Source organism: Chroicocephalus ridibundus, chromosome 6, assembly GCF_963924245.1.
Source record: "Chroicocephalus ridibundus chromosome 6, bChrRid1.1, whole genome shotgun sequence".
Taxonomy (NCBI): Eukaryota; Metazoa; Chordata; class Aves; order Charadriiformes; family Laridae; genus Chroicocephalus; species Chroicocephalus ridibundus.
In genome coordinates this window covers 11,920,833-11,945,149 of record NC_086289.1, presented here as the reverse complement: position 1 = coordinate 11,945,149, position 24,317 = coordinate 11,920,833, and the positions used below count along the sequence as shown (strand labels likewise).

The 24,317-nt window shown below is 46.3% G+C and overlaps 1 protein-coding gene across 5 annotated transcripts in view; it reads left to right on the top strand.

The window, feature by feature from the left end:
* The window catches only part of MXI1 (MAX interactor 1, dimerization protein), a 62,928-nt gene that overhangs the window by 5,583 nt on the left and 33,028 nt on the right, over positions 1-24,317 (top strand). For 4 of the 5 annotated variants that reach the window (XR_010071479.1, XR_010071478.1, XR_010071477.1 and 1 more), the window contains exons 2-3: positions 5,259-5,391; positions 21,987-22,016. Coding sequence is in view for 2 of the 5 variants with exons in the window: in XM_063337642.1 (XP_063193712.1) it covers positions 5,259-5,391; positions 21,987-22,016 (163 nt within the window). In the remaining 3 variants the exon portion in view is untranslated. Of the gene's footprint in view, positions 1-4,166; positions 4,597-5,258; positions 5,392-21,986; positions 22,017-24,317 lie in introns of those variants that run through there. The other variant, XM_063337644.1, reaches the window with a different exon arrangement.

The window sequence follows — 24,317 nt, the reverse complement described above, 5'->3', positions numbered from 1 at the left end:
CTGGAGGTATTGCAAGCATTGGAAGGGTGTTGAGTAGGTGGGACTTGGGATGTTCTCCAGCCTGCTGCTGCAAGTCCTCTGATGCTGAACTGTTACAGTCAGGAGTACAAGAATGTAGACCTGGTTGTTACAGCATGTGCTGGTAGGTGGGATGTTCAGGTATGCCAGAGATGTTGTTCCCCTGGCAAGAAAAGCTGGAGTTTTTTGGATCTGATGTCCCCAGAAATTTGGAGAATCGGTGAATCTCTTCACTGCTTTGACAGCAGCAGAGAATGGTTCCTACTAGGGATCTCTGTTCATGCCTCAGTTGCAGGAGTGTTAGGTTTCAAGGCTTTGAAAGCAATATTTAGAATTTGCAGGGTTTGTGTGAACATGGGCAAAGGAAGCTCTTGCAACTGTTCCTCCCAGAGGCTGCAAAGAGTTGGGCATAGGAAGATTTTAGAAAAAGCCAAAGAAGGGGTGGGAAACTAGGCACTTTAACCAAAGGGATCGCCCTTATTGAAAATAACTTCCACATTGCAAAGCATTGTGTTATTTCTAAGCCTTGTGTTCAAAGCAGAGGGTTGGGCATCTTGATTCGTGAGCTGTGTTCCTGTTCCACCTCTAGCTGAGGGTGTGTCTTCATGCGAGCAATTATGCTGCTTACACCTCAGTTTCCCTTCCTACAGAGTAGAAAGAAAAGAGTTGAAGTCATTGCAGGTTTGAGAAGCTTAAAACATTGCTTTCTGGAAAGCTCTTAGAAGATTTCCCTGTTGGAAGATGCTAGTTTAATGCAAGTGATGGCGGTGTTTGTAAAAAAACAGACTACATCTGTTCTACTTGATTAAAATAGTACAGCAGCGTTTCAGATGTAAATATTAATTGATTTCTGCACTGCAGATTTCTTCTTGGATATTTAAATTGTTGCTAAGGAGGAGGGAAAGGCTATCAGGGAGATTAACAAATCCATTATTAAGGCTGGAAATGGAGGGCTGCCGAAGTGCCATTTAATAAAATGTAAAAAGCCCTTTTCTAAAGGGCGAAGCAGCAGAACACACAATGAAAGTGAATCACAGCTGCCAGAAGGGATGCCAAGCAGCAAGCACTTATAATCAGAAAACTGTACTTACAGATCATTCGGAGCCACTAAATTAAATGATCTCATTCTCCCCTAAAATACTCTTCCCTTAGCCCCTCCCCAGTGTTGCTCAACCATATTTTAAATGTGACTTTGGGGGGTTTCTGGTCAGCAGTTGAATAGCATCAGACCTCTTCGTGCCGTTCACTTTCCACCCACTTTTGTTTCTGTCACATACAACTCGAGTGCTTTGCAGGCCGACCTACCCACACGAGCACTCGGGATGGCAACCGGCAGATTTTGCTGTGGCTCCGCGGGTGGCTCGCCCCTGCCTCTTCAGGGCTCCTTCTTTGGGAAGATGTCCCACAGCTCACTCTCAAATTTGTCTTTGTTTCCCACAGAATTTTTTTTTTTTCTAATTGTGCATTGTTTACTTCAGAAACAAAGACTTGGAAGCTGAGCTGATGTGCAAATGGAAGAGCGGATCCTACATCATTTCACGCAGAACTGATCCTGTTGTTAACTTCATTCCAGTGCTGATTTAATTCACTGTGTGCATCAGTGTCCCCCTCCTTCATACTCTCTTATTTTGTATCTTGAACTTTAGCTTCAGGAGGCTGGCACTTTGATATGCTCCTAAACTACCCCTTCATTTTCCAGCTGTGGCTTTCCCTATTTAATCCCCAGAGTGGCACCACATCTCTCTGAATGTGCCATCAGTAAAGATAGTGGCAGTGGGTGTTGCCAAGAACCCCTCTTGCAGTGATTTTGGGGCTTCATCATGGGTTTTTTGGAGGGGTTGGGTTGGGGTTGTTTTTAATGTTTATTATTGCTAATCCTGAGAGGCAAATGGCTCCCTGGCTTTGGAAGCAGGTTAGAGGAAGCAGAGTTAGAGCCCAGAAACATTCTCGGGTTAACCCCGCTGTTGTGGAGAGGTGTGTGCACCTGTGTCCTTTTCCCCTTGTGAGCAATCCAAGATCATATAAGTAGTCCCGGAGACTGCTCAGATTTGAAACTTTCCATGTGCTTTTAACAATCATCTGCTCTATCGGCAGTTTCCAGTGTAGAAAAAAGAGGTGGGGAGAGAGAGAATACTTCCTTCCCTGAGTTGTCCCCCGGACAAAAGCCAATCTTTACACACGCTGTGCTTGGGCTCAGTGTAGGTACGTGAATGGAGGCCGTCCTGGCTGAGCGAGGGCTGGGGCTTGCTTTTCCTCAGCGCAGAAGGAAGGAGGTACGTCCCTGGAGGTGTCCCAGCTTCCTTTATTCTTCCACTGTCCCATCTTAAGAGAAACAAAACAAATCAACCCTTTGAGATTCGGAGGTGAAGAGGGCCGTGTAAGAACTGAACAGTGGTATTATTTTTACCTCCATCAGCTTGCAAGCCTGCAGTTTTCTGAGGAAAGCTCAGAAATGGTGAATCAGTGAAATGCATTTAAAGAAAAGTTAGCTACCCTGAATCCACTTTTTTTCAGGCCTTCTCAAGTTGAGTGCTGCCAACTCTTGCAACTTCATCATGAGTCTCCTGATACTTCGTGCTCTGCTTAAAGCTCATGCTACCAGACACAAGCCGTTAATTGAGAATCTCAGCTTTTTTGATTATTTTTTTTTCAAGGTACTTTTCCAGTTCCCATTCTGAGGGAGAAATGCTTGCAAACGTAAGCAGTCACAGCCTAAAGGTTCAGACCCATGAAACATAACCCCAATTACAACTACAAAACAATCCTTGGAGGGTTTCTAAGTTGGTATGAGTTTGAGATTCAGATTTTTACTGTGAATGTTCTGATTCTGATTTTGAATATTCTGATTGTGCCCTTTTTGAGAGTAGATAGACTATTTCAGAGACTGGTATCATACAATTAATGGTAACAGGTTTTTAAGCTCCATTCCGGCTTGAAGTTGGTAAAATTCAGAGTCAGAGAAGTGCCTGTATGAAAATCAGGATGTAAATGCATTATTAAGATGTTGAGAAGAGTGATCAGACTGCAGGGTATAGGTGTGACAGTATTTATTAAGATGTTGAGGTGGTCACTGTCGTTACTTGTTTATGCGCTGCTTCAAGTAGAGCGAGATTGCTGTCTGTGACATCCTCTGACTATGATCTCAAAGGGCTGTGTTCACATTACAAAATGGGTCTTGCACCTCTGTTTCCCATCAGAAACACTGTATCAGTCACTCTAGGTGTGACTTCCCAGAGCCTGGCACCTTGTCTTTAATTACATCTCCACAGGTGAGATGTGGAAAGCTCCCACCGTGTGGCTGCAGCTTTTTCTTTTGTAGCCTCTCTCTGCTTTATTCTTGCCATAGTCCTGGCACTTCCGTGTGCAGAAAGCCCTGGTGTTTGCAAGGAGAGGGATGAAGCGGCTGCGGGTCCCTCCTGCCTCCTAGGTGATGTCCATCTTGTCCCTAACTTATGAGTGGAGCGCGGAGCTCTGGCCTGCAGGCTGCTGCAGCAGCAAGGGAGGAGGGACAGGGCAAAGCACCATCACCTCAGGGCCTGGGTGGGCACACAGCCATCTCCTCAGGGCTTGGCCACCATGACCTCAGGGCCTGTGTGGGTGCATGGCCATATCCTTAGGGCCTGGCCACCATCTCTTCAGGGTCTGGGTGGGCGCACAGCCATTGCCTCAGGGCTTGGCCACCATCACCTCAGGGCCTGTGTGGGTGCATGGCCATCTCCTTAGGGCCTGGCCACCGTCACCTCAGGGCCTGAGCAGGCACACAGCCATCACTTTAGGGCCTGGCCACTGTCTCCTTAGGGCCTGGCCACTATCAGCTCAGGGTCTGGGTGGGCACGGGGCCATCACCTCAGGCACGAGGGCACAGACTCTTGCCCGGGGGGGGTGCTTTGGGCCCCCATGCGTGGGTTCCCCTGCCCCGCTTGCTCCCCAACGGCTGCCGTCGCAGGGTGCTCGGCGGCAGCCGGGGAACTACATTTCCCAGGCAGCCCCGCGGCGGCGCCCGCCCCCCCCCATGAGCAGCGGGCAGAGGTAAACAAAGTGCTGCGAGGCGGCGGGCGCGCGGGGCGGGGCGGCCTGAGGGGCCGGTCCCGGTCCCGGGCCGAGGGGGTTGGATCCCGTCAGGGCCCGAAGTGAAGTGGGGGTAAATCGGGACCGGGGGTTGCGGGTGGGGGCAGCGCTGGGGCGGGATGGGTCTGGGTCGGGGATAGCTCTCGCCTGGCTGCCTCCCCCGGGGGGAGGATCCCGGTGCCGGTCCGTCCTCCGGCATTTCCTCGCGTGTTTCCCCTTGCCACCCCTTGCCCTCCCAGGAGAGCCACCCCCGCCCATCCCCCCAGCCCCCGGGACGGGAGGGCTGTCGGTGTGAGGAGGCCCAGGGGCTGGGGAGAGACGGCCATCCCTCGCTCCTCCCCCCGCAGCCGCCCCCGTTGCCAGCGGGGGAGCCGGGAGCCTGGGGGCGAAGGGGGGGCCCGGGGCTGCGGTGTCCCCCGGCTGCCGGCCCGGGGGCCATGGAGCAGGTCCAGATGATCAACATCCAGCGGCTGCTGGAGGCGGCCGAGTATCTGGAGCGAAGGGAGAGAGGTAATGGGGGGAGGCGAGGTGCTGGGGTAACTGCCCTTCCCGGGGGGAGTGGGGCTGGGGTCAGAGATCCCCGCGGAGGGGCCAGAGCGGCCCGGGCCAAGGGGATCATTGTGGTGGGCTGGCACTAAATCACCGAAAAGCGGAGGGGTTTGGTGAAGGACAGGGCTGACAGGTCCTCCCGGAGGCTATGGCTGAGGTGGAAGGTTCTTGCAGAGAGGGGGAGGTTGAGGTGAATGCGTTTTCTGTAAGGAAAAGTGGGGATTGGCGTGAAAGTTTCCCACTGCGCAGGAAGGATGGTGGTGGGTGGCTCTGTCTTTGCAGAGACCTCGATGGCACAGTGAGGTTCACCTGGTTTGCCTGGTTCAAATAGCTTGGGCAGGAGGAGAGAGAAGAGGCACTCTCTGGGCTGTCATGCTTTCTTTTGATGTTTTCAGGTGTTTGAGTGGTGTTATCCTTCTTCCAAGGTTGGCGGAGCCTTTACACTCCCCTTCCTCTCTTTTCTCCACCTCCCAGTCCACTTCCCTCTGAACACATCATCACTCATTTCCCTAGGCTGATGGGTTAGTGGTGAGGCCTGCCTGCTGACTTTTTTTTTTTCTTTTTTCTTTTTTTTTTTTTAATGACCCTTTTTTTTAATGCCCTGCCTGTTGATTCTCATGCAGAGTGCGAACATGGCTATGCCTCGACCTTCCCCTCAGTTCCAAGTCCTGGACTACAAGACCCAAAGCCCACACGGAGGCTGAGTCGGGCAAGGAAACACAGCGGCAGTGGCAGCAATGCAAGTATTGCCAACAGGTACGATGTGGGCAGAAAAGAGTGGGGTGCAGGGCTGGCTGGGAGGATGAAGCTGAAGATGAAAGCTGGAGGCAGAGGAGAGAAACTTAGCCTGTGGGGAAAATGGGAAGAGCCTGAACACAGCGGGGTTTGGAGCTGGGACATGTGAGTACAGCATCCCTTCTGGATCCATAGCACTGAGAGCAGAGGGGACACAGGGGAGCTGTATCTGAAGTGGCACTGCCAGCTGACTCTGTGCCAAGGCTCAGATGCTGCAGAGGGAAGGGGAATAGGGAGATCTGTTCCTAGGGTTCAGGGAGGAGGTAGGCAATAGCTATTCCCATTATATACCACTGATGTCTTTCCAACCCAGAAGTCACCGCTTTTAAGGGATAGTGTGCGTGCAGCCTGAGTGCTTTGGGACTGTAATGACAGGCATGATTTGAAGCAAGGAAATTATGTTTTGAAATGGATCCCCTACAACAAATGGGAGAGAGGGAGATGACTGGCTGCTACGTACAATGTGTTAAAAATGCAGTTCAGGAAAACAAAGCTGTCTTTCACTTTGCCGTTCAGGGCAGTGGGATTTCCCAGCTTTCTGATTGCTTGGTAATTGTAGAGCTCCACATTTTTGACACTTCTCTTATTATACAATGACATATTTCTTAGTGTCTTAAATCTAGAAGAGACAACAGGATTAAGCCTACCACTTGGTGCTGTGGCAGGATCTGCCTCTCTCCTCTCATCCCTGTTCTTTTTGTTTACTCTTGCTCCCTTCTACAGAATTGTTCAGACCTTGTTGAGACCTTCTGGGATAGAGAAACTTTAGAAGCATGAAGTATAATTTTGAAAAGGCAATTGCAAGCTTGCTTTTGCTGCAGCAAGGCCTGTGCAATCCATAAAATGGTGGCAGGTGGCTCAGGTGATTAAAGCATTCTTAAGGCCATTGGGAAGGACCTGTAAAAGGCCTAGGGGAAAGGTGCCTTTGCTTGCAGTGATTCTGCTTCGGCAGCATTTGATAATAAAGGTTGTTTGAAGTGATGTTAGGACACCTTGCTGTGGGCAAGTTTTCTTCATCAGGATCAGCATATCCTGAGCTCTTTATATGCTGCGTGTTTGTATTTGCTTCCCTCCTTTATCCAGCCTCTCTTAATTTCAGGGCAGTTGTAGCCCTTTACTGTTTCCCATGAACCAAAGTCCCAAATCCCAGTCACTTTTTGTTGGGAAATAATGGCAAATGCTGAATTGAGATCTGTATTTTTCCCCCTTGGGTTTCTCACACACTATTTTTCCATCCCACACCTCTTTCTCTCAAAGGCCTTTGTCATGGCAACCTGCCCTTCTCCAGGGGAGGGCTGGGAGCACTTTCCCCTCAGGAGCTCCTTAGCACCGAATCCAGCAGCCTGTAGGCTGGAAAGGGATGCTCAGCGTGCCCTGCCGGCACAGAGCCCCCAGGCATAGCTCTCACGGGCACCTTTCTGTGCTGAGACCAGTCCGCTGGGTCATTTAGTGTGACAGGCTGAATATATTGATGTGGGGGTAAAGGGAACACAGAAGCAGAAAAGATACTTTCTAGTCTTGTTTCAAACCTTCATTATACAGAGAATACCGAGGCCAAATTGAGTCCTTAGAGTGAGAGTGTTACCCAGTGTGTTGCTTCCCATGCTTTGGCCTCAGGGTGACCAGCATTGGGCCTGCTCTAGGCAGAGACCAGAGCAGGTCTTTTGGGGAGCTTACACCTTACACACACAGTTGGAAATGGGAGTTTCTTTTAGCACAAGTCGTAGCAGCTTGCGCTTGCTGTAGGAGATGGCAGGCCTTCCAGATGGCTGCAGTGCCGGGAAGTGACAACTGTGAAGTTCAGGGTGCCTCCAAATTCACTGCAGTGTGTTTTGTGTGATGCTGAGTATAGCATCAGCCTTGTTTAAGGAAGGCTCTGTATCATCCCTTCCTGTTAGATCTTACTGAATTGTCCCTTTGATTTTTATCTAGTGGAATTTGAATGGACTTTGAATTAGATATCAAGCCCCTGATGAGGGGCAAAACTTAAATTTCATGTGAGATTTTCTCAGATTGCTTTTGTCTCAAAAATGTTTAGTTAGTGTAGAGAAATTATGCATTTAGATCTTGTGTAGACCTTGTAATGTAAAAGCCTCCTGTAAAGATGTCTCTCAAGCACCCTTGGCAAAGCACAGTTGTTTTCTTGATTTTTTTCTTTATTTATACACTTCTAGAAATTGACACACATGCATTGTTGCTGGTCTTTGTTGAACCAAATAATCCATGATTATGTGGCACAGGGTATTTACAGAGCCTAGATGCTCTTTAATTCATAGTTTAAATCCAAGTATTTCACTTCAGCATTTGCAGCCCAGACATGACAGCTTTTTCTTCCCAACGGGCTCTGTGCTGTCATGGCACAAACACCCAGAAAGTTCTGCGGAACAGGCAGCCCAGTTCTGGATGGCAATGGTGCAGCAAACCTTACTCTTACAGAACTATGTTGGTCTCCCAGTCACAGCAAAATAATTTTTTCTACCCCAAACAGGGGTGTGCAGATAAGAGGGAGAACATTGCTTTGTTATTTCTAATTTACATGATGCATTTTTAAAGAAGGATGTTTTGGCTCGGTTCTTTCTTCCTTCGTTTGTCTCAGTTGTGCAACTGGCAGCGTGCAGATTGCTGCAGAGGGGTTTCCCTCTGCAATCCTCAGGACATTATCTATATGTACGTGTAGTGTTTTGCACGAGTATTTTAAAGACCTAGTGTTGCATGCTGTGAGTTAAAATCTGAATATATTTAAAAATATGCAGTCCTGCTTTAGTCAGGGATATTTAGGTACTGAAAATCACCACCTGCAAAAATATGTTGGGAATCACAGTCATTGTGACCTGGAGTTCATAATAAACAAGGGAAACTTTATTTTTTTTTTAAAGCCCATTAAACACATAGCTAAAAGCAAAAAGCCAAGCAAATCAATTAGCCAATCCATATAAAATTAGAATTTAGTGTTGCCTCTTTTTTTAATTTGCACTTAATAAAAGTATCTTATGGTTTTTTGGACTGGGATGAAAAATTAGCAGAGATTTATTGTAACATACAGTATCACTTATTTAATGCTCATTCCTTCTGAAGACATTTCTGGGACAGAAGCTGAGTTCTGAAAACTTGCTAGAGAAGTGGAGTCGTCCGTGCTGGAAGTACAGTTCTGTGGATACATTAACTTGCATTCGATGTCACTGGAAACTGCTCTTACGGACCCTATATATGCAGTTCTAAATAGACCAGTTATTCATTATAGTTAGTTAGCGTTAGACTGGTTTGATATTTATACATTTTGGAAAATAATTGAGAAGACTTTTTAATCAATTTAAATTGTTGTGTCAGCAGGAAATAAAATAAACAGCAGGGATGCTAAATGATTTTTTCCCCCTATAATACAATCAGTTTAATGAAGTTAAGATTTATAAAGGAATCTGAAATTACGTTACAATATTAGATTGTCATTTGTGTTTTGTTTTTGTTTTTTTTTTTTTAGACACTCAGGCATGTGGAAAAGCCTGTTATTTTTTGGTCTGATACTGGGGAAATGCCAGGCACCCTCCCAGCAGTGCTAGGAGCCCTCAGCTCTCCCGGGAGGCCTGTGTTGTTAAGGGCACTCAAAGAACCTATTACTCAGTTCCATGGGGGAGGGTTTGATCTCTGTCCAGTTTTTTTCCTTTCGTTTTCCTCTCTTCCCATTATCCTCCCTTGTGTCTGAGGCTGCTTCCCAAGGGCCTTTCAGACATCTACAGCCCGGGTGCAGGTTGCCTGCAGAGCTTGGAATCAGCAGCTGTAATGGGTATGGTAAGGCATTTTGGACATAGTGTCTTGAAAACCTGGATGTCTGGGTTTCTTTGCACTTCTGGCTGTTCTAGTGATGTACCTCCTTGTTTTCTTTGTTCTTGCGCTCTCCTCTGCCTCATTTGAAACTTTTTTTCCACACTTCTAAATCCCATTGCTTGGTTTTCTGCTGAATCTTCTCTGTAGTCCTCTATTCTCATAACCTTTAAAGGTGTTTTTTTGGAGGGTAGGGATGGGGGCTGTATTACTGGAACCCTCAGGTACTCTTGGCTTTAAGCTTAATTTGCTCACAGTGTTCCTGAGCAAGGATTGGCAGAGGGGGCAGGTAGGTGTGCATTAGGTACCTCAGGTGATGGCTTCACGTGCCACAGGTTCACAAACATGGGTGCAGAAGCTAAAAGGATGTGGCATGTGTAGCTGCAAGTCAACCTTGGCTGTCTGGTGTGCAAGAAAGCCTGATTTACGAGAACAGCAGTGCTGTGCAACTGTACCTCGCTGTGCAGGGAAGGAGTAGGGGGGTTGGTAACCACTTGCTTAAGCACAGTTTTAAATATATCTTTTCTGTCAGAGGAGGTTTGCTGTCCCCCCCCCATTGCACTGACGACTGAGTACCTGGCAATTTTCAGCCTGTGGAGTTAGGACAGTGCTGTAATTCTGTTTTTACTGGAGGAGAGCAGGCGCAGGGGTCTGAGGGGTTTGCCTATCTTGTGTAAGAAATTCCTGGAAGAGCAGGTTGCTGTGTCAGCCCTTGTTGTTCTACTTTTCTGCACAAAGCCCCTACCCCTTCTTCACGTCCCAGAGAGCTGGTCTCTGAGGCTTTTTGTTGACAGTTTTGCTGCTTCCTAGCCTTTATCAGTTGTTATTTGTTTCTGGATGTTACTTTGTTTATTTATTTGGGGGCTTTTTTTTTTTTTTTTTTTTTTTTTCAAGCTGCTTGCACTGGATCACACTTTACTCCACAGCTAGTGGGAGCTGAGTTTTGACTCGTTGTGTGTAGGTGGGTTAGAATCTGGCCCTGGTGTAATAGGCTGGGGATAGAGACTGTGCTTTCTGTCTCAAGCCTTGTAGTGCCAGGGAGCTCTGTTCATGGCTCAGGACTTGGCTTTGCTTTCTATAGTACAAATTCACATGTGTAAAACAGAGAATGGACGAGATTTGCTCTGCCATGTTTTCGTAACATACCAACAGTGTGTTCACTACCTGGAGTCTTCATGCTGTTGTTGAAATTTTGTCTAGAAATAGTTGGAGATGGGATCTTGCCTTCCAGTAGAGAATATATATGAATATGTTAGTTAATTATTCAAGAAAGGAAAAATGGACAAGGCCAAGCTGTTGAGGATTGCTTCTCTGGTAGAGGTGTTGAGAGGGACTAGCCAGCAATATTGACTATAGTTAGGTGTGAGCATGACTTCTTTTTGAGAAAGCATAATGACAGTTTGAGTATTAAACTGGGAAAATGGATTGCTGGTCCATGCACGAGAGGCAGAATCCCCCCCTTGTTAAAATTCCACTATCTTCTGTAGGTTTGTGCTGGAATACGGTTGATCAGAGCAGGCTGGCAGGTAGAGCTGGGCTCAAATAGCTCAGTTCAGCCTCAGCACATCCCATGTGCCCATTTGATGTAATTTGCCCCAGTGCAGTCTGCAAGTGTAGGCAAGCAAGTCGCAGCGATGCTGGAGTTTCTGAACCTGCTGGCACTAAGTTGTGCTTTTCCTTGTCTCTGCTGATCTACATCAGAAGCTGAGATCCTGCCAATGATTTGGAGTGGGGGGGAATACCCGGTGTAGGTGAGGTTTTCTGTGCTGTGTCTTTTCAGTGATGCTTGGCTTTGCAGTACTACAACTGGCAGGTTACCAGGCAAAATACAGAAAGTGAGGGTGAACACAGTAACTGGCATGAGAAGCATAAACCCCACTCCCTAATGAGGAATGAGGCCTCCAAAAGTGCTAGGACTGATGTAGCAACTTGCATGGGGGAACCCACTGTGTTCCCCTTTGTCACCCTGTTTATTTTATAGCCCTCCAACTGGGAAGATCCTGCAGAGCTGCACTTCGCGCTTTCCTATTTGTATTAGTAATATAGCCATACATAGGGAGATCTGTGTAGCAGGGAGTCAATGCAGAAACTCATGATTCTGGGCAGAATTTACACTTTGATACCTTCAGTAGGTGTATAAAATTTAATTTGTAGTCTCTGTCTGAGTTGTGCAAAGAGGCTTGTGTGTAAACTAGAAGCAGGCTCAGTTGTTGATGTTATCTGCAACTTACCTAAAATTCACTGCTGCAGCATCTGTCTGCCGTGAATTGTCGCGCTTTGTGGCTGAAGGCTCTTGATTCCTTTGTCCTCCCAGATTTGGGGTAGGCCTCTAAAGGAATGTGCTGTTTTGCAGCAGTGGGAGTTAGTCAGGGCTCACGTTCATGTTGCAGCACTCTACCTGGGTAGAGCTGTGCTGCAACTGCTGTGGGCTAATTTGCATCACTGATAGCAGTGCTGGCGCAGGGACAAGAAACTTCACATTTCGGTTCTTAGGGCCTTTTGAAACTTGAAAGGTTGTTAGCCCCAGCTCCTAGAGTGATTTGGTGCCCTGGGATGGTGGGGAGGATATTTGGGCCAAACCTGGTCAACTGTTCCTGGAATTTCCTCATTTTCTCTTCCCATATATTCAGTTAAGTGTAAGTTTTAAGTACTATACCTTGTTTGTCAGGTGTTTGGCTTTTTTTTTTTTTTTCCCCCTCCTGACACATTTGTACCCTCATTGTATCTTCTCTGTGTAATGCCTCCTCCACAACACATGCAGGGATTTATCCTTCATGCTTTTGTTTAACCTGACCTGATCCTGTGCTTGACAGTGAATGGGTTGTCACCTGTAGTGTTGTTTCCATCTCCTCCCCTGTTTGTAGGTGAAACTGACTTTTTCCTTTCTTATTCCTGGTTGACCTTTCAATTCCATTTCTCTTTCTGACCCAAACAGACCAGTCTATGTCATGCTGCCGAGTTAATTGTCTCGCTTGTTGGAGTTTCTGCTGTTGATCATCTCCTGATCCCTCCTGACAAACTTCTGCCCAAATTCAAAGACTAGCTTCTGTTTGCTCTCCTCTTGAGAGTGTTGGCTCCTACTCCCTACCCTCTTTGAACCAACAAAGATAGGATTTATTTTTGTTGACTATTTTGGGCACTCTTGATCAGAGGCTGGGGGTCTCTGGGGCTGTGCACTTGGCTGACCTTTGCCTGGATCTCTTTTCTATGAGACACTGCCTTGTTGATCAGCTCAGAGGGAACAGGCCTGTTTTTTCCATCCTGCTGGATATATTCCCATCTCTCATTTCTGTGCTCCCTACTGTACTTCCATTCTCTGATATGAAAGTGACTTCACTTCAGTTCTGTTGCTTTATGAATCCAGTTTGAAGTAGCCTAGATGATTTCCAGCATTATCTTAATTACTTGTTTGTACTTTGCTGCTTGCTCTGTGACAAGCAGGCATGTGGACTGAGAGCAATTCTTTTGCGTCAGTTTTGATTAAAGTTCTTCTGCATAAATAAGTCAATTATTTTCTGAAGACTTCTCGTTTATCTCCTTCCATCTGTTACACCATCAAGAAAGGAGAAGTTACGGGAAGGGACGAATGACTTTGGGATTGCCATTGAGGCTGTAACTTCAGTCATCATTGCCCAGGTGCTTGGGCAGCCATAAAGCAATGTATGGGTATGGTAAGGTAACATTGCATCAGTTCTGGTTTGCCTTTAACAGCTAGGCTACAAACTGCAGCAGTTCATGAACTGTTTCATAAGTAGCTTGGCCATCTGGGAGCAGTGGGAGGTAGCCACCTTGCTGCCTTCATGTTAGTTGCTGCTGCTTGTGAGCCAGAAATCAGAAGCTCTTCTGTTTTTTCTCAACCTTCCTTTTTCCTGGATCTGCCAGATGCTAGATCAGTATGTCCCTGTTTGACAGAATATAACCCCAGACATCGGGACATCTGGGTTCTCTTCCTGATAATGTTACAGCCTGTGTAAGTCTTTATGCCTTGGTTTCCCTAATGCAGCGATGTTAATACATTTTTGAGTATATTTTCAAGTATATTTCCCCTCCCTTCATCTCCAGGCACAGTATTGCAGCAATATAGTTGTAACATGAGAGAGAAATAACAAGTTTAAATAGAAGTGAAAAAAGTCTGGTCTGGCCCACAGCCATACAAATGCCATCAGTTTCTTTTCAAACAAAGTACATTTCAGTCAGGTGACGTTTACTCAAAAAGCCTCATTTTCCCCAGTGCATCTGAAGGCAGCTTCTTTAGCTCAGAAAATGTGTGTTGCAGAGAAGTACATGTTCCCCAAACAGACTGTTTCTCTGCAGATGACATTGCTAAGGCTATTTCTGGATATGACCATCTTCCTCGAAAGGGTAACGTTGCGTGTGGGAAGAAGCATGGTATAGGGCAAAGGGCTGCCATGCTGGGCCCTTGGATCGTTTCCTGAGTCTGCTGCGGAAAGGCTGCAAGATCTGGGCACGTCAGATGACCTACATGGGTCCTACCATCTGTACATTATATGGTTCCCCCCATCTGTACATTTGGGTAATGTGCATGCCTTTCTAATCCTATTTTCAGGAAGCAGAATCGATGTTTTAGAGCTTGTGGCTGTTTGAAAGAAGATGAGACTTAGGATCCTGAGTTTTCTAGGTAGATTTGAAAATTGCTTCCTGTGCCTTTATTGTCTTTCTGTGAATCACTGCAACGTATCTGCTGTGCAAGTACCAGCAACTATACTGGTTTTGATGTGGCCTTGGAAGAGACTGAGTCCCTGACCGTACGGTGAGGGTCACAGAGTCTGCTGGAATTCATCAGGGCAGGGACTGTGTGGAGCTTTCTGCAGTGTCAGGCCTTACCCTGCCCTGTGATACACTTCAATAGTCGACAGAGGAAATTTCATTAACAGAGATATTAAAGTGTTAAAGGGGATGGTTGAAGCCTGTACCTCATTCTACTTAAATAATTCATTTTGCTTCAAATGATCTGTTTATGATGATCATGTAGGGAGGGTGTCCTTCCCAGGTAGCAATTGGGAGAGACCTGGGGGACAGGGGACACCTGACAGTAGTGTGAGGAAGAGTGGGTATTTTGCTGTTCTCGTTCTGTGCCGTGCTCTTCTTTGTTCATGGGGGCGCTTGGAGGTGCCATGGTGAAGCTGCCTGACATTTTTCCTCACCAGGTCCTGAAAAATGCAGTTTTATCTAGGTATTAAAAAAAAAAAAAGTTAAGAATCTGTCTACAAGAGCTCTAACTCCCTTGCATCGTGGATCGTAGACGGTAATCTTGCCTTGGTGAAGGCATATAGTATACTTTTTCCTAACCTGTGAGAATCTACCTGAATTTGGCCAAGTTCTAAATCATTGTAGCAAACATTGGCTGCTGCATGTCCAACAGAGGTGGGCTGGGATTTTCCTACTGAAATGGCTAAGATCCCTCCCAAAATGAACATACAGCAGCCTTTGTGTCCAGTCTGTGTGCATGAGCCCCTTCTGATGTGGTTAACTGTGGGCTGGGAAGGGAAGGAGGTGGTTTCTGTAGGACCTTTACTCACTTGTCACAGAAGTTGGAAGGCAGAAAAATGGAGTAGTGAACAGCACGTTGGAGAACTCGCTCCGCTTCTGGCTCCAGTCAGCAGCCCTGTGTACATTCAGCAAGTCCCTTTCACCCTGGCTTGTTATCAGAGACCCCCAAATAGTCTATTCCTCATATTGTGATTTTAATTTTTTTCCAACGTATGAGCCTGGGATCTGAGCTGCAGAAGTGCTGATGATGCACAGCTGCAAGGGGCACCAGCAGCAGTTGTGGTTTGAATATGGAAAGTGGCCCAGAAAACTGGGCTCCTGGGGGTCTTCATAGAGGCACCTGGGGGGATGAGAAGCTGCAACTCCAATTTCCCCGTTTCTTAGCTTCCAATTTGGAAAGTGAGGATGCTTGACAATAAACATGCTTGTGAACTGCCTAGCTGTTGCTCTCGGTGAGCCTGTCGAAAAGCCTGTAAGGAACCCACCGGTTCTGTATTCAGAGCAGGGCTTGGCTTGAGGCCACGCCTTGAACAATGAGGACAAAACAAAATATTGAATAGCTGCTTGTTCAGCAAACCCAGTTCCTCTTGGCTGTGCAGGGCCCTGCATGAGGGAGTACATGAGATGGGGCAGTTTTCTCTTAGCACTTGGGGCTAGGACTAGCCTCTGCACGTGGGGTCTCAGGTGGTACAGGAGAAGGCTCCTACCAGCACACTTGCTCCCAGCCTGTACAGTGGGGAGGGAAGCCAACTGGGGGCTTCTTTGCTGGCCCTGGATTGCAGCAGTGAATACAAAACAACATTCTTGCTGTTCTGTGGCCCGGCTTGGAAAACCCTTCCCTTGCAGAGTGCCACCTTGTGCTGCTTCTCGGGGTGTTGCTCTGGTTTTGGGGAGATCAGCTCTAGGACTGGAAGAGGCGCATGGTGCTCAGCAGGGAAGAGCTGTCCTGCTCTTTCCTCCCTTGTGCTGAAAAAGCGGAACATGCACCAACAGAACAGCATGCTTTGTTTGGGACTGGGGCTGCAGTTCCTTCCCCACGTGAGGGTTATGCCCGGTGTGTCTACTGGATGAGTTTTCTTAGTAAAATAATATTACTTTGCTTCTAGTTCCCAGCTTAGATTCTTCTCTGACACCTTGTACAGTGAGAGTAGAGTTGGCTCACTTGGCAGACAGTGGGTAAGACATGAGGACTGGGTTAGGTTTGGGCTGGTTTGTTGGTTTTGTGGTTTAGGGTGCTTTTTTTCCTCCCTTTTCCCACTTGCAGCTTACAATGATTATGTAAGATTTATTTTTTTTTTGTCTTTGATGCAAGAATCAGGTGGCACAAATGTCCATGTTAGATGTCTCTCTGGGGTGCCTGAGAACAGCAACCCACTGATGCATGCCTTACGCTGGGGTTCAGGGAACCCAAGTTGGGTACCCTGCTCTGTCACAGGCTTCTTGTGTGACCTTGGGAAAATAATTTAGAATTTCTGTGTGTTGGTGGTGTTTCCCCCTGCATAAAAAGTGTTAGGGAAGAGTTAATTTCTGAAATGTTGAAAACAGAAATAATGATTATGAGGAGCAGGTTCCAAACCAGGGGGGCCTGTAAGAATACTGTAGGTGCCTTTGAAGACATTTACTTCTTCAGAGGATGTGTGCAGTGTACCTTTTAAAGTTGTTTCTGAGTGAGTGTTGCAGGAGGCTTTCAGGATACGTTGTAGAAACCCAGGGGTAGGTGGCTTTCTGCAGTTGTGAACTGCACCAAGGAGCTCTTTTCCCCTTGTTGAGCTGAAAGACTGTGGGGCCATTTCTCCTATTCCAAAAATGAATAAACACGAACAGATGCCAGTATGGCTGCGTCCCCTTCTCTGTTGGAGACGGAGAATGTGAACTTTGGAAAGGGTCTGGCTTGATCCTGGGAAAACAGCTTTGATCAGAGCCTTGGGAGGAATCTGATACCACGTCCATCTAAGAGCGACAGAAAAACTAGCCAGAGTTTGGGGCCAGGTTAATCTGGTGCATCTCCATTGACGTCAGTGAGAAGGTGAAACAGTCTGTTCTGTCTCCTCACTTCAGCTCCTCATGGAGAAGCATTTATTCTGGACCTCAAGGCCAGGCAGTGTTAGGGGGATCATGGGATAGTAATGGCTAAGATAGCTTTTGTCTCTAGTGTTGCTTGGAAGGAAATGTTTTGTTAGATTTGCTGATATGTATGGCTGAGCTGAGGCTCTTGTTGGACTTGAGGCTGGTACTTGCAAAGGGCATAAGGATGGCAGCAGAAGGACTTCTGTTACAGCTATGCCATCTCCTGTTCAGCTGCATCCTGCTCCTCTTCAGGGAGCTCTTGGCAGTGTTGACTGCTGTAAGCTGTTGTGTTCCTGAGGATCCTGTGCAGCTCTCCCAAGATCCAGGCTCCTGGGCCTCCCAGAGGTGAGGTGGGTTCACAGCTCCCTTAGAAACTTAACCCTTGAGCATCTTCATCTGGACAGGAAGATTCCACTCTTGTGCAGCTACCATTAGTTTTGCCGTTGGGCTAGTAGCCTCACCCTGCTGCTACTGGAGGAGCTTCTCCATAGGCTTCCCAGACTATGGCTTGTGGAGTTGGTTTCATAGACTACTTACAGTGTTGATCCACTGCTACTTGAAACCCTGGCAAAACACTGGGGTTCTTCAGCCATTAAGTTTTGTTTGGTGGACACAGGTGGATTTAAAATTGAACAAAGTTGTCGATCACCCTTCCTTTTAATTTGATTTGTTTGGTCATTTGGCTGTTTCCAATAGGAGTAATTTCTGAGAAAGAGCTTGCATAAAAGAGAAAGCAGTGATGTAGCTCACTGGTTCCCTGTGGGTAGTTATCTTGGCTTGGGGAGTGGAAGAAGGCATTTCCTGCAGGGGAATTTGGTGGCCAAATGAATGGGTGTCAACAGAGCCGGGAGGTGGGAAAGGTCTGTAAAATGAAGAAGAACGAGATTGTACGTGGTGTGATGATGCTTAAGCAGCAGAGGTGGCTGAATCTGAGTGAAGTAAGACAGAAAGTGGTTGGCCTGGTCTGTGGATGGATGTTCTTGCTGTTTTACTAAACGTGATTTGGGTAACTGTGCCTTAGTTTGCACAAGCTGATGGAATATTGCTTTCCTGATTAATCTCTTGCTAAAGCAGAGTGTGGTAAGTGAATTTGGAGGATAAACACTGGCCCTGTGTGGGCATTAAGGACAGGTATTGGAAGAGGTGATTTTTATTCTACCCGCCCCCTTTACCTGGCAGTAGTTATGGCCAGCAGCATCTCCTGGGCCGCTGGTATCTCTGTTGTGATGCTCATGAAGCTCTTGGAGTCCTGGGCTCCTCTGCAGCCCAGACCTGGTGTGAGATACAGGAGAATGACCAGTTACAAGGAGATGACAGGATCATTGGGTCCACATGCTACCTGTGTATCACATAGGACAAGGACTCTCGAGTGCTGTGTCTTCCCACTAGGAAATAGTTACCTCACTAAGAAGTCAAACCAAAATGCAGATATGCTGCAAATGCATTTGTTGGGTTATTTATCAATATTAAATGTGTAAACCAGAAAGGTCAGCTGTGTTTAATGTCATGTGGCAGCTTTGTGGTTTTAATTACAGTAAAAAACCCAATGACAAATGAATTCAGTGCTCTTTAGAGCTTGTTCCTCCTTGACACAGTTTGTTTTGTTGGCTTACCTGTGCTCAGGGCGGGTTTGGCTGCCTCTGCCGTGGTAGGAGGGGTTTTATTTAAATAAAGAAAATGGGATAAAGTGATAAATTATTTACAACGTCTCCTTCACTGGGGGAATTCAGTGTAGCTGAATGTTTCAGCAACACATTGTTACCGTGTTGGATAGAAAGGTTGCAAGCAGAATCATAGTAACTGGTGCAAAAAGGTTGTTGCATCTGACCTTAAATTAGAGTGACTGACAATTGCTGCTTCCCAGTTTCAGGTATCTGGGGTAAAGAGGGATAAACTTCAGTTTCTCCTCTTCCAGCTTTTTGTTGTTCAAAATCATAATGGGGACTGCTCTGCTGTTTTTTGTTGTTGTTTGCTTGGGTCCTTTATGTTAAGCTTCTAAAACTTTCTTGATGTTTTCCCAAGCTGTTTTCAAAGTGTAGTCAGCAGGATCCTCCTTCTTATATAGCATTCCTTCAGTTTTTAGGGGTAGTTACCAGTTTGGATGTTTTAAATGTACTGTTAAAGAACTGACTGCTATAGAAACCTGACTTTTAAATAAGAAACCTGCAGATGCTTTGTGCTTGAGCTACTCTTAAATTGCAGCTGAGGTTTTGAGCAGTGCTGGTACGTGTGCTTGGGCTTTTGTTTTCCTCTCTCAACATGTCTGTACCTGCTTGGCTGTGGTTTCAGCTTTGTAGTTAGGGGCAAGGTCCTGCCTGCCCTGTCCGTCTGACAATGGGGATGTGAGCTTCTCTGGTTTGTGGTCCATGCCCAACACAGTGGCGTTATTTCAGTGGGTGACACAGGCTGTGACTGGCTATCGACAGCAGTGAAGCAACATCACGTTGAAGGCACCAGTTCCTTGCTGTTGTAAATGCAGAGTGCTATAAGTAACCGTGAAACGTTCCCTGAATGCTGCAACAGTTTACAGCTGTGGTGTTCATACTGTACCTATCAAAAAGCTGGTGATGGCATACAAGGATGGAGTTTTGATTTCCGTCTGATGATACTCAGTTCTCAGTTGATGATGAGACTAGCTTGGTTAAAGAGGTCCAGTTACATTTGTTTCTCTACCTATTTTTTTTCTGACTGTAGTATCAATAGAGGTTGCTGTACTTTTTTCCACTTCACTGATAGCACTGCCCTTGTTTAACTCCAAATAAATCTTAGTAACATGTGCAGTCCAAAGACGAGGAGAGAAAATTAATCTCTAGATCAGGAGCTACAGAAAATGAAATGAATTATGAACAGAAGAGAGAGCGAGTTTTTTCTGTGTCTGTTATCCAAGCAAAAGGAAACTGGTACAGAAAATAAGAGTTAGTGAACGGTGGTAGTGGGGAGTGGTACTGGTTTTTTTTCCCCTAAATTTAGATGAAAGGAAAAATTAAAACTTTTCCAAATGTCCCCAGTACGACTAAGCAAAGCATAGGAAGGTAAGAGAAGTAATATCCCCATACAATTCATTCAGCATTGCTGAGATTTTTTTCTTTTGCATTCAAATTCAGTGGGAAAGTGTTAGGGGGTGGGGGAGGCTTGGGTTTGTTTTTTTGCCTTGCCACCGATGTGGTTAAAAGTCACAGCATAAATTTCCTGACTTGGTGAAAAGCCTGTGACCCCTCTCAGTTGTCTTCTTCATGAGAAGGCAGATAGGTAATAAAGAGTCTCCTGTGTGAGAGGAGTAGGGAGAACCTGCTGTTTTAATTTTGTTCACAGCAGTGGGCCAAACTTTGTTCTTTCAGTGCTGGCCTTGATAATTGGCTCAATATAATATAAGAATTCAAGCCATTGCATATCTCTGGCTTTATAACTGCTAATGTCATAGCCAAGAAGAGTGCAAGTCTCCTGCAGGAATGTACAGTAAATAAGAACAATAAGCATGTTCCAAAGAACATATGGGCAGTGGTTTTAAAGGGCCTCAGCTCAGCCCTGGTGGGTTAATTTGCATCCACGTTGCCTGGACAAATGGATTTTGCTGGTTTAGACTCCATGGAGGATGTGGGTTTGATATGGGAGATTTTCTGAACTAAATATTATGTTTATGTGTCTGATTCCTGGGAACCAGATTTAAGGGATCCCCTCTCTTTGGGAGGGAAGGATTTGCTTTGGGAGTTTCCTCCACTTTAATAGTTTGGCCATAGTGTGCTTTAGGATATCCCAAAACCTGCTGTGCCGGGTACCTTGCACAGACATACGGTAAAGTTTTGTTTTTCCTCTGGCCACCCGCAGCTCTCAGACGTGGCTAGCTAAGACTCATTTACCTTGTTTTTCACAGACATCCACCGTTTATCTGTCATCTTCAATGAGGTTCTAACACCTGTTAAGCACTCCTCCTCCCTTTTTTTGGAGAAGCATTTAATTATGACAGGGTTTCCCTTGGAGCACATCCTCCATTCAGTTCCCTAATTGTAGAATTCTCTGTGGGATTCTCCAGATGGGGGATAGAGGATAATCTTCTCAGAGCTCCGGAAGAAATGTGATGCCAAATTACAGAAAATAGATCCTTTTTATTAAGCTCTGGGCTCCTTTTTACTCTTATTTTAAGGTGACCTTCTATTAAAGAGAAATGTTGGATAAATGGCTATCCTTTTTAAATAATCCTCAACACCCTTACCTGGGTTACTAATAACATCGTTAGATTAGAAATCCTGAAAGGATTTAAGCTTTTTTTGCCACTCATGCTGTCATCACAGAGACCAGGAGAATGAACTTGCCTGCTTCCCTTTTGTTTCTACTTGGTCTCATTTTCAAGCTGCGAGCTCTAAGTTAGAGCTTGGCAGCGTGCTTGGCGTGGCAGGCAGGTATAAAGAAAAAAGCCCCCTCCTTTGTCAAGTGGTCACAGTGCTGCTTTATGAGTGACTTGGTTCGCTGCAGTCTAGTGCGGTGGCAGTGCTGTTTCAATCCCTGGGGGGTTTCCAGGCATCCTAAAAGTGCTGCTTAGTGCCGCTGATGTTTGCAAACATGGCAGTACTGGCCATCCCATTTTGTGCCCAAGTGTTTGCCATAGCTGGAGTTCTACTAAGTTTGCTAAATCTAGCATGTGACCACTGAGGGGCTCCAGGGGTTGTCCTTACAGAGCCAATTCTGCTGGAAGGTTTCCATGTATTTGATATGCATGAATTAATACTCCATGAGCTCCTCTGTTAGCAGATGATAGCAATATTTTTACAAGGTGGATGGAGAAACTAAAACACAAAGAAACGTAACTGCAGTCCTGTACTGAGTTGGTGGCAGAGCCAAAAGCAGTCTGGAAATAGCTGACTCTGGTCCCCCATTCTAATCGTTGCCTCTCTGAGATTTTGTGTGCATTTAAGTCTCCAAGGAACATTTTCTGTAGCACCAGTAAGAGTAGTGGCTTTGCACGTATTGGTTAAATACAGACTTAAGAGGGGAGGAATCTCTTGTCGGCAGGGAGGCTGAAGTTACAGCTATAGATTTTAATGTATGTAGTTGGTTGGCTTTATACAGCAGTATGCCGCTGGGGATGTGTACAGCTTGCAGTGATTGAACTTTGGTGCTGAGAGGTCAAAGGTGGCTAATCCAAATTTTTGTTTGTCTTCCAGGTCTACGCACAACGAACTAGAAAAGAACCGGTAAGTAGCTAATGAGCTGAATTCTAAGAAATGCAAGCCTAGTGAGTGTAATGTGCTTTAACCTTACATGTGCAGATGCCGTTTGATCAGCTTAGACAGCTGCGAATGACCACACTGCATCACATAATTTTAAAAGTCAGGGGGGAAGACACAAAAAAATCTGAAAAAGCAGCCTCAGTTTTGGTTGTGTTTTTTTTCTCTCTGAAAAGCAAGAAGTGACCCAGTTTTGTGACTAATCTGTATGCAGAGTAAATACTGTTCTTCTCCTGACACAGTGAAATCTGATTGGGGCACTTTCCATACATGAGGTTGCTACGGGATCAGGTTTCTTGGGCCCTGGGTAATACGTGTTACCATGAACCGAAGGGCAGAGCCCTGTGCTCTACACCCTCTCCCTCCCACTCCTCTGCTGGGCTGTGATAATCTCTGCCGCGCAGAAGAAAATACCATTGTCAAGAGGCTCCGAGATCTGGCTACCCATGTTCCTGTGGAGACTCTCTCTTCTAACCTGTTTTAGGATTGCACCTGTTTATCCTTGAATCTGAAATTTTAGCAAGCCTTGCAAGTTTTGTTACTTGGCTAGCTCTGCTATATGACTCAACCCTTTTGTAACAGGAGTTAAAGTAACATAAATACCAGTGAGACAAGGGGAGCTGGTTCACACACAGATCAGATTATCGCCTTCCATTCAGGATGCTATAGTTAAGGTTGTGTCAGGGTTCTCTTTATAAACTTATCTTGGCTCTTCTGTGGGATTTTAGGAGGGCTGGGGCCAGGGGTGGGGGTGTCTGTGTTTTTTGTGGCTGCTGGAACAAAGGCAGCACTCTGGCCAGCTGCTTCTATGAACAAACCCCCAGGGTGGGAAAGCTGAGTCTAAATAGGTTGATTGCCTCCTCTTCCCTCTTAGCAGCCATCATTTAACAAGGGATGGGGGGACTATAAGGATGGCCAAAGATACACAGAGGCTTTGAGCCAAGTGTGTATTTCCATTCAGACAAGGTCTTCCCATGTCAGCTTCAAGGGAATCGGAGCTGAGTACTTCATGCATCACGTTGCCCTCGGTTTCCCCCACATCTGCCTCCCCTGTTAGCAGCAGTGCTGGGAAGCAGCTTGGCCTTTGCGTGGGGTGGGTGACTTCTTACAGGCTGTGCTTCTACCTCCTGGTAGCTTTGAGGGTCTACAGAGCTGTCACGGTTCTGCCTTTATGGGGTGAAGCAGGGAGGTTTTTTATTTGGGTTACATTGCTCCCCAAATCTCAACCTTTCCACTCCCAAGTTGAGCTGTGTTGAGAAGTGTTGACTTCTGGGTTTTCCAGTGTTCTCTACAGTTTTATTTACCAATGAGGGAAAGAAAATGCAGTGTCAGGGTCTGACCCAGATTGAAGGGTGCTTTTTTCTCCATGACAACAGTAAACCATCACTAATTTTGGTGTGGTTATTTGCATATCTAATTGTTACTGCAAATGCTGCTTGCCCTCAGTACAGCATTAGAGCAGAGTTATCTCCATCTCTCCCTATACCAACCTGCTCCTCTCAACGTTGGCCAAGTTTGTGTGGATACGTGACCATCTTTTTCTGCCCTCAGGCTTGTGGGTCAGGCAGTGAAGCTTCAGACTCTCTGTGGGTGAGATCTCAGCAGCTAGAGTTACATACTGTCCAGCTAAGGAGTGGCGAGTAATGATGGGTTTAGGATATGCCTGATACCAGGTATCTGTATGAGTTGAGGAAGTTTCTGCCTTGATTCCCTGTCTTTAACTGGAGACAGTAATACTACCTGGAGTGGGGATATCATGAGGATTGACTACTGTCCAGCACTTTATGTATGTTACTAGTGAGAGGAGTACTATCACCTGTGCTTCCCCTTATGTCACCTTTTTCCAAACATTGACAAGCTGTTTGATTGCTACAGAATTTGTCTTCTCATTCCCAGTTGGTGTGATATCTCTCTCTTCCTTTCCTTCCGTCTCAGTTACGCTCCCTAGTCCCCACCTGCTCCAGGTTGAAGACTCCTAACCATCAGCCTCCTCAGCAAGGTCTTTCCTCCAGGGCTTCCCAGTCTTGAGGCACTGTATTCCAGGTCTGTCTCTCAGACATGGTTTCACAAGCCCTTGGTTTTCATCCTTCTGGGAAGGGCAGACATTTGATCGCATTGGGTGGTCTGTACAGGCAAACTCCTGTATCTGGGATCTTTGGTCAGGAGCCCGTTGCTTCTGGTTTGGGACTGTCTGTCCCTTAATGCAGATGCGATGGCCTGGCCGGCTACGCACATCTGCCGGGTTTGCAGTGTTTGTTACCAGCGATT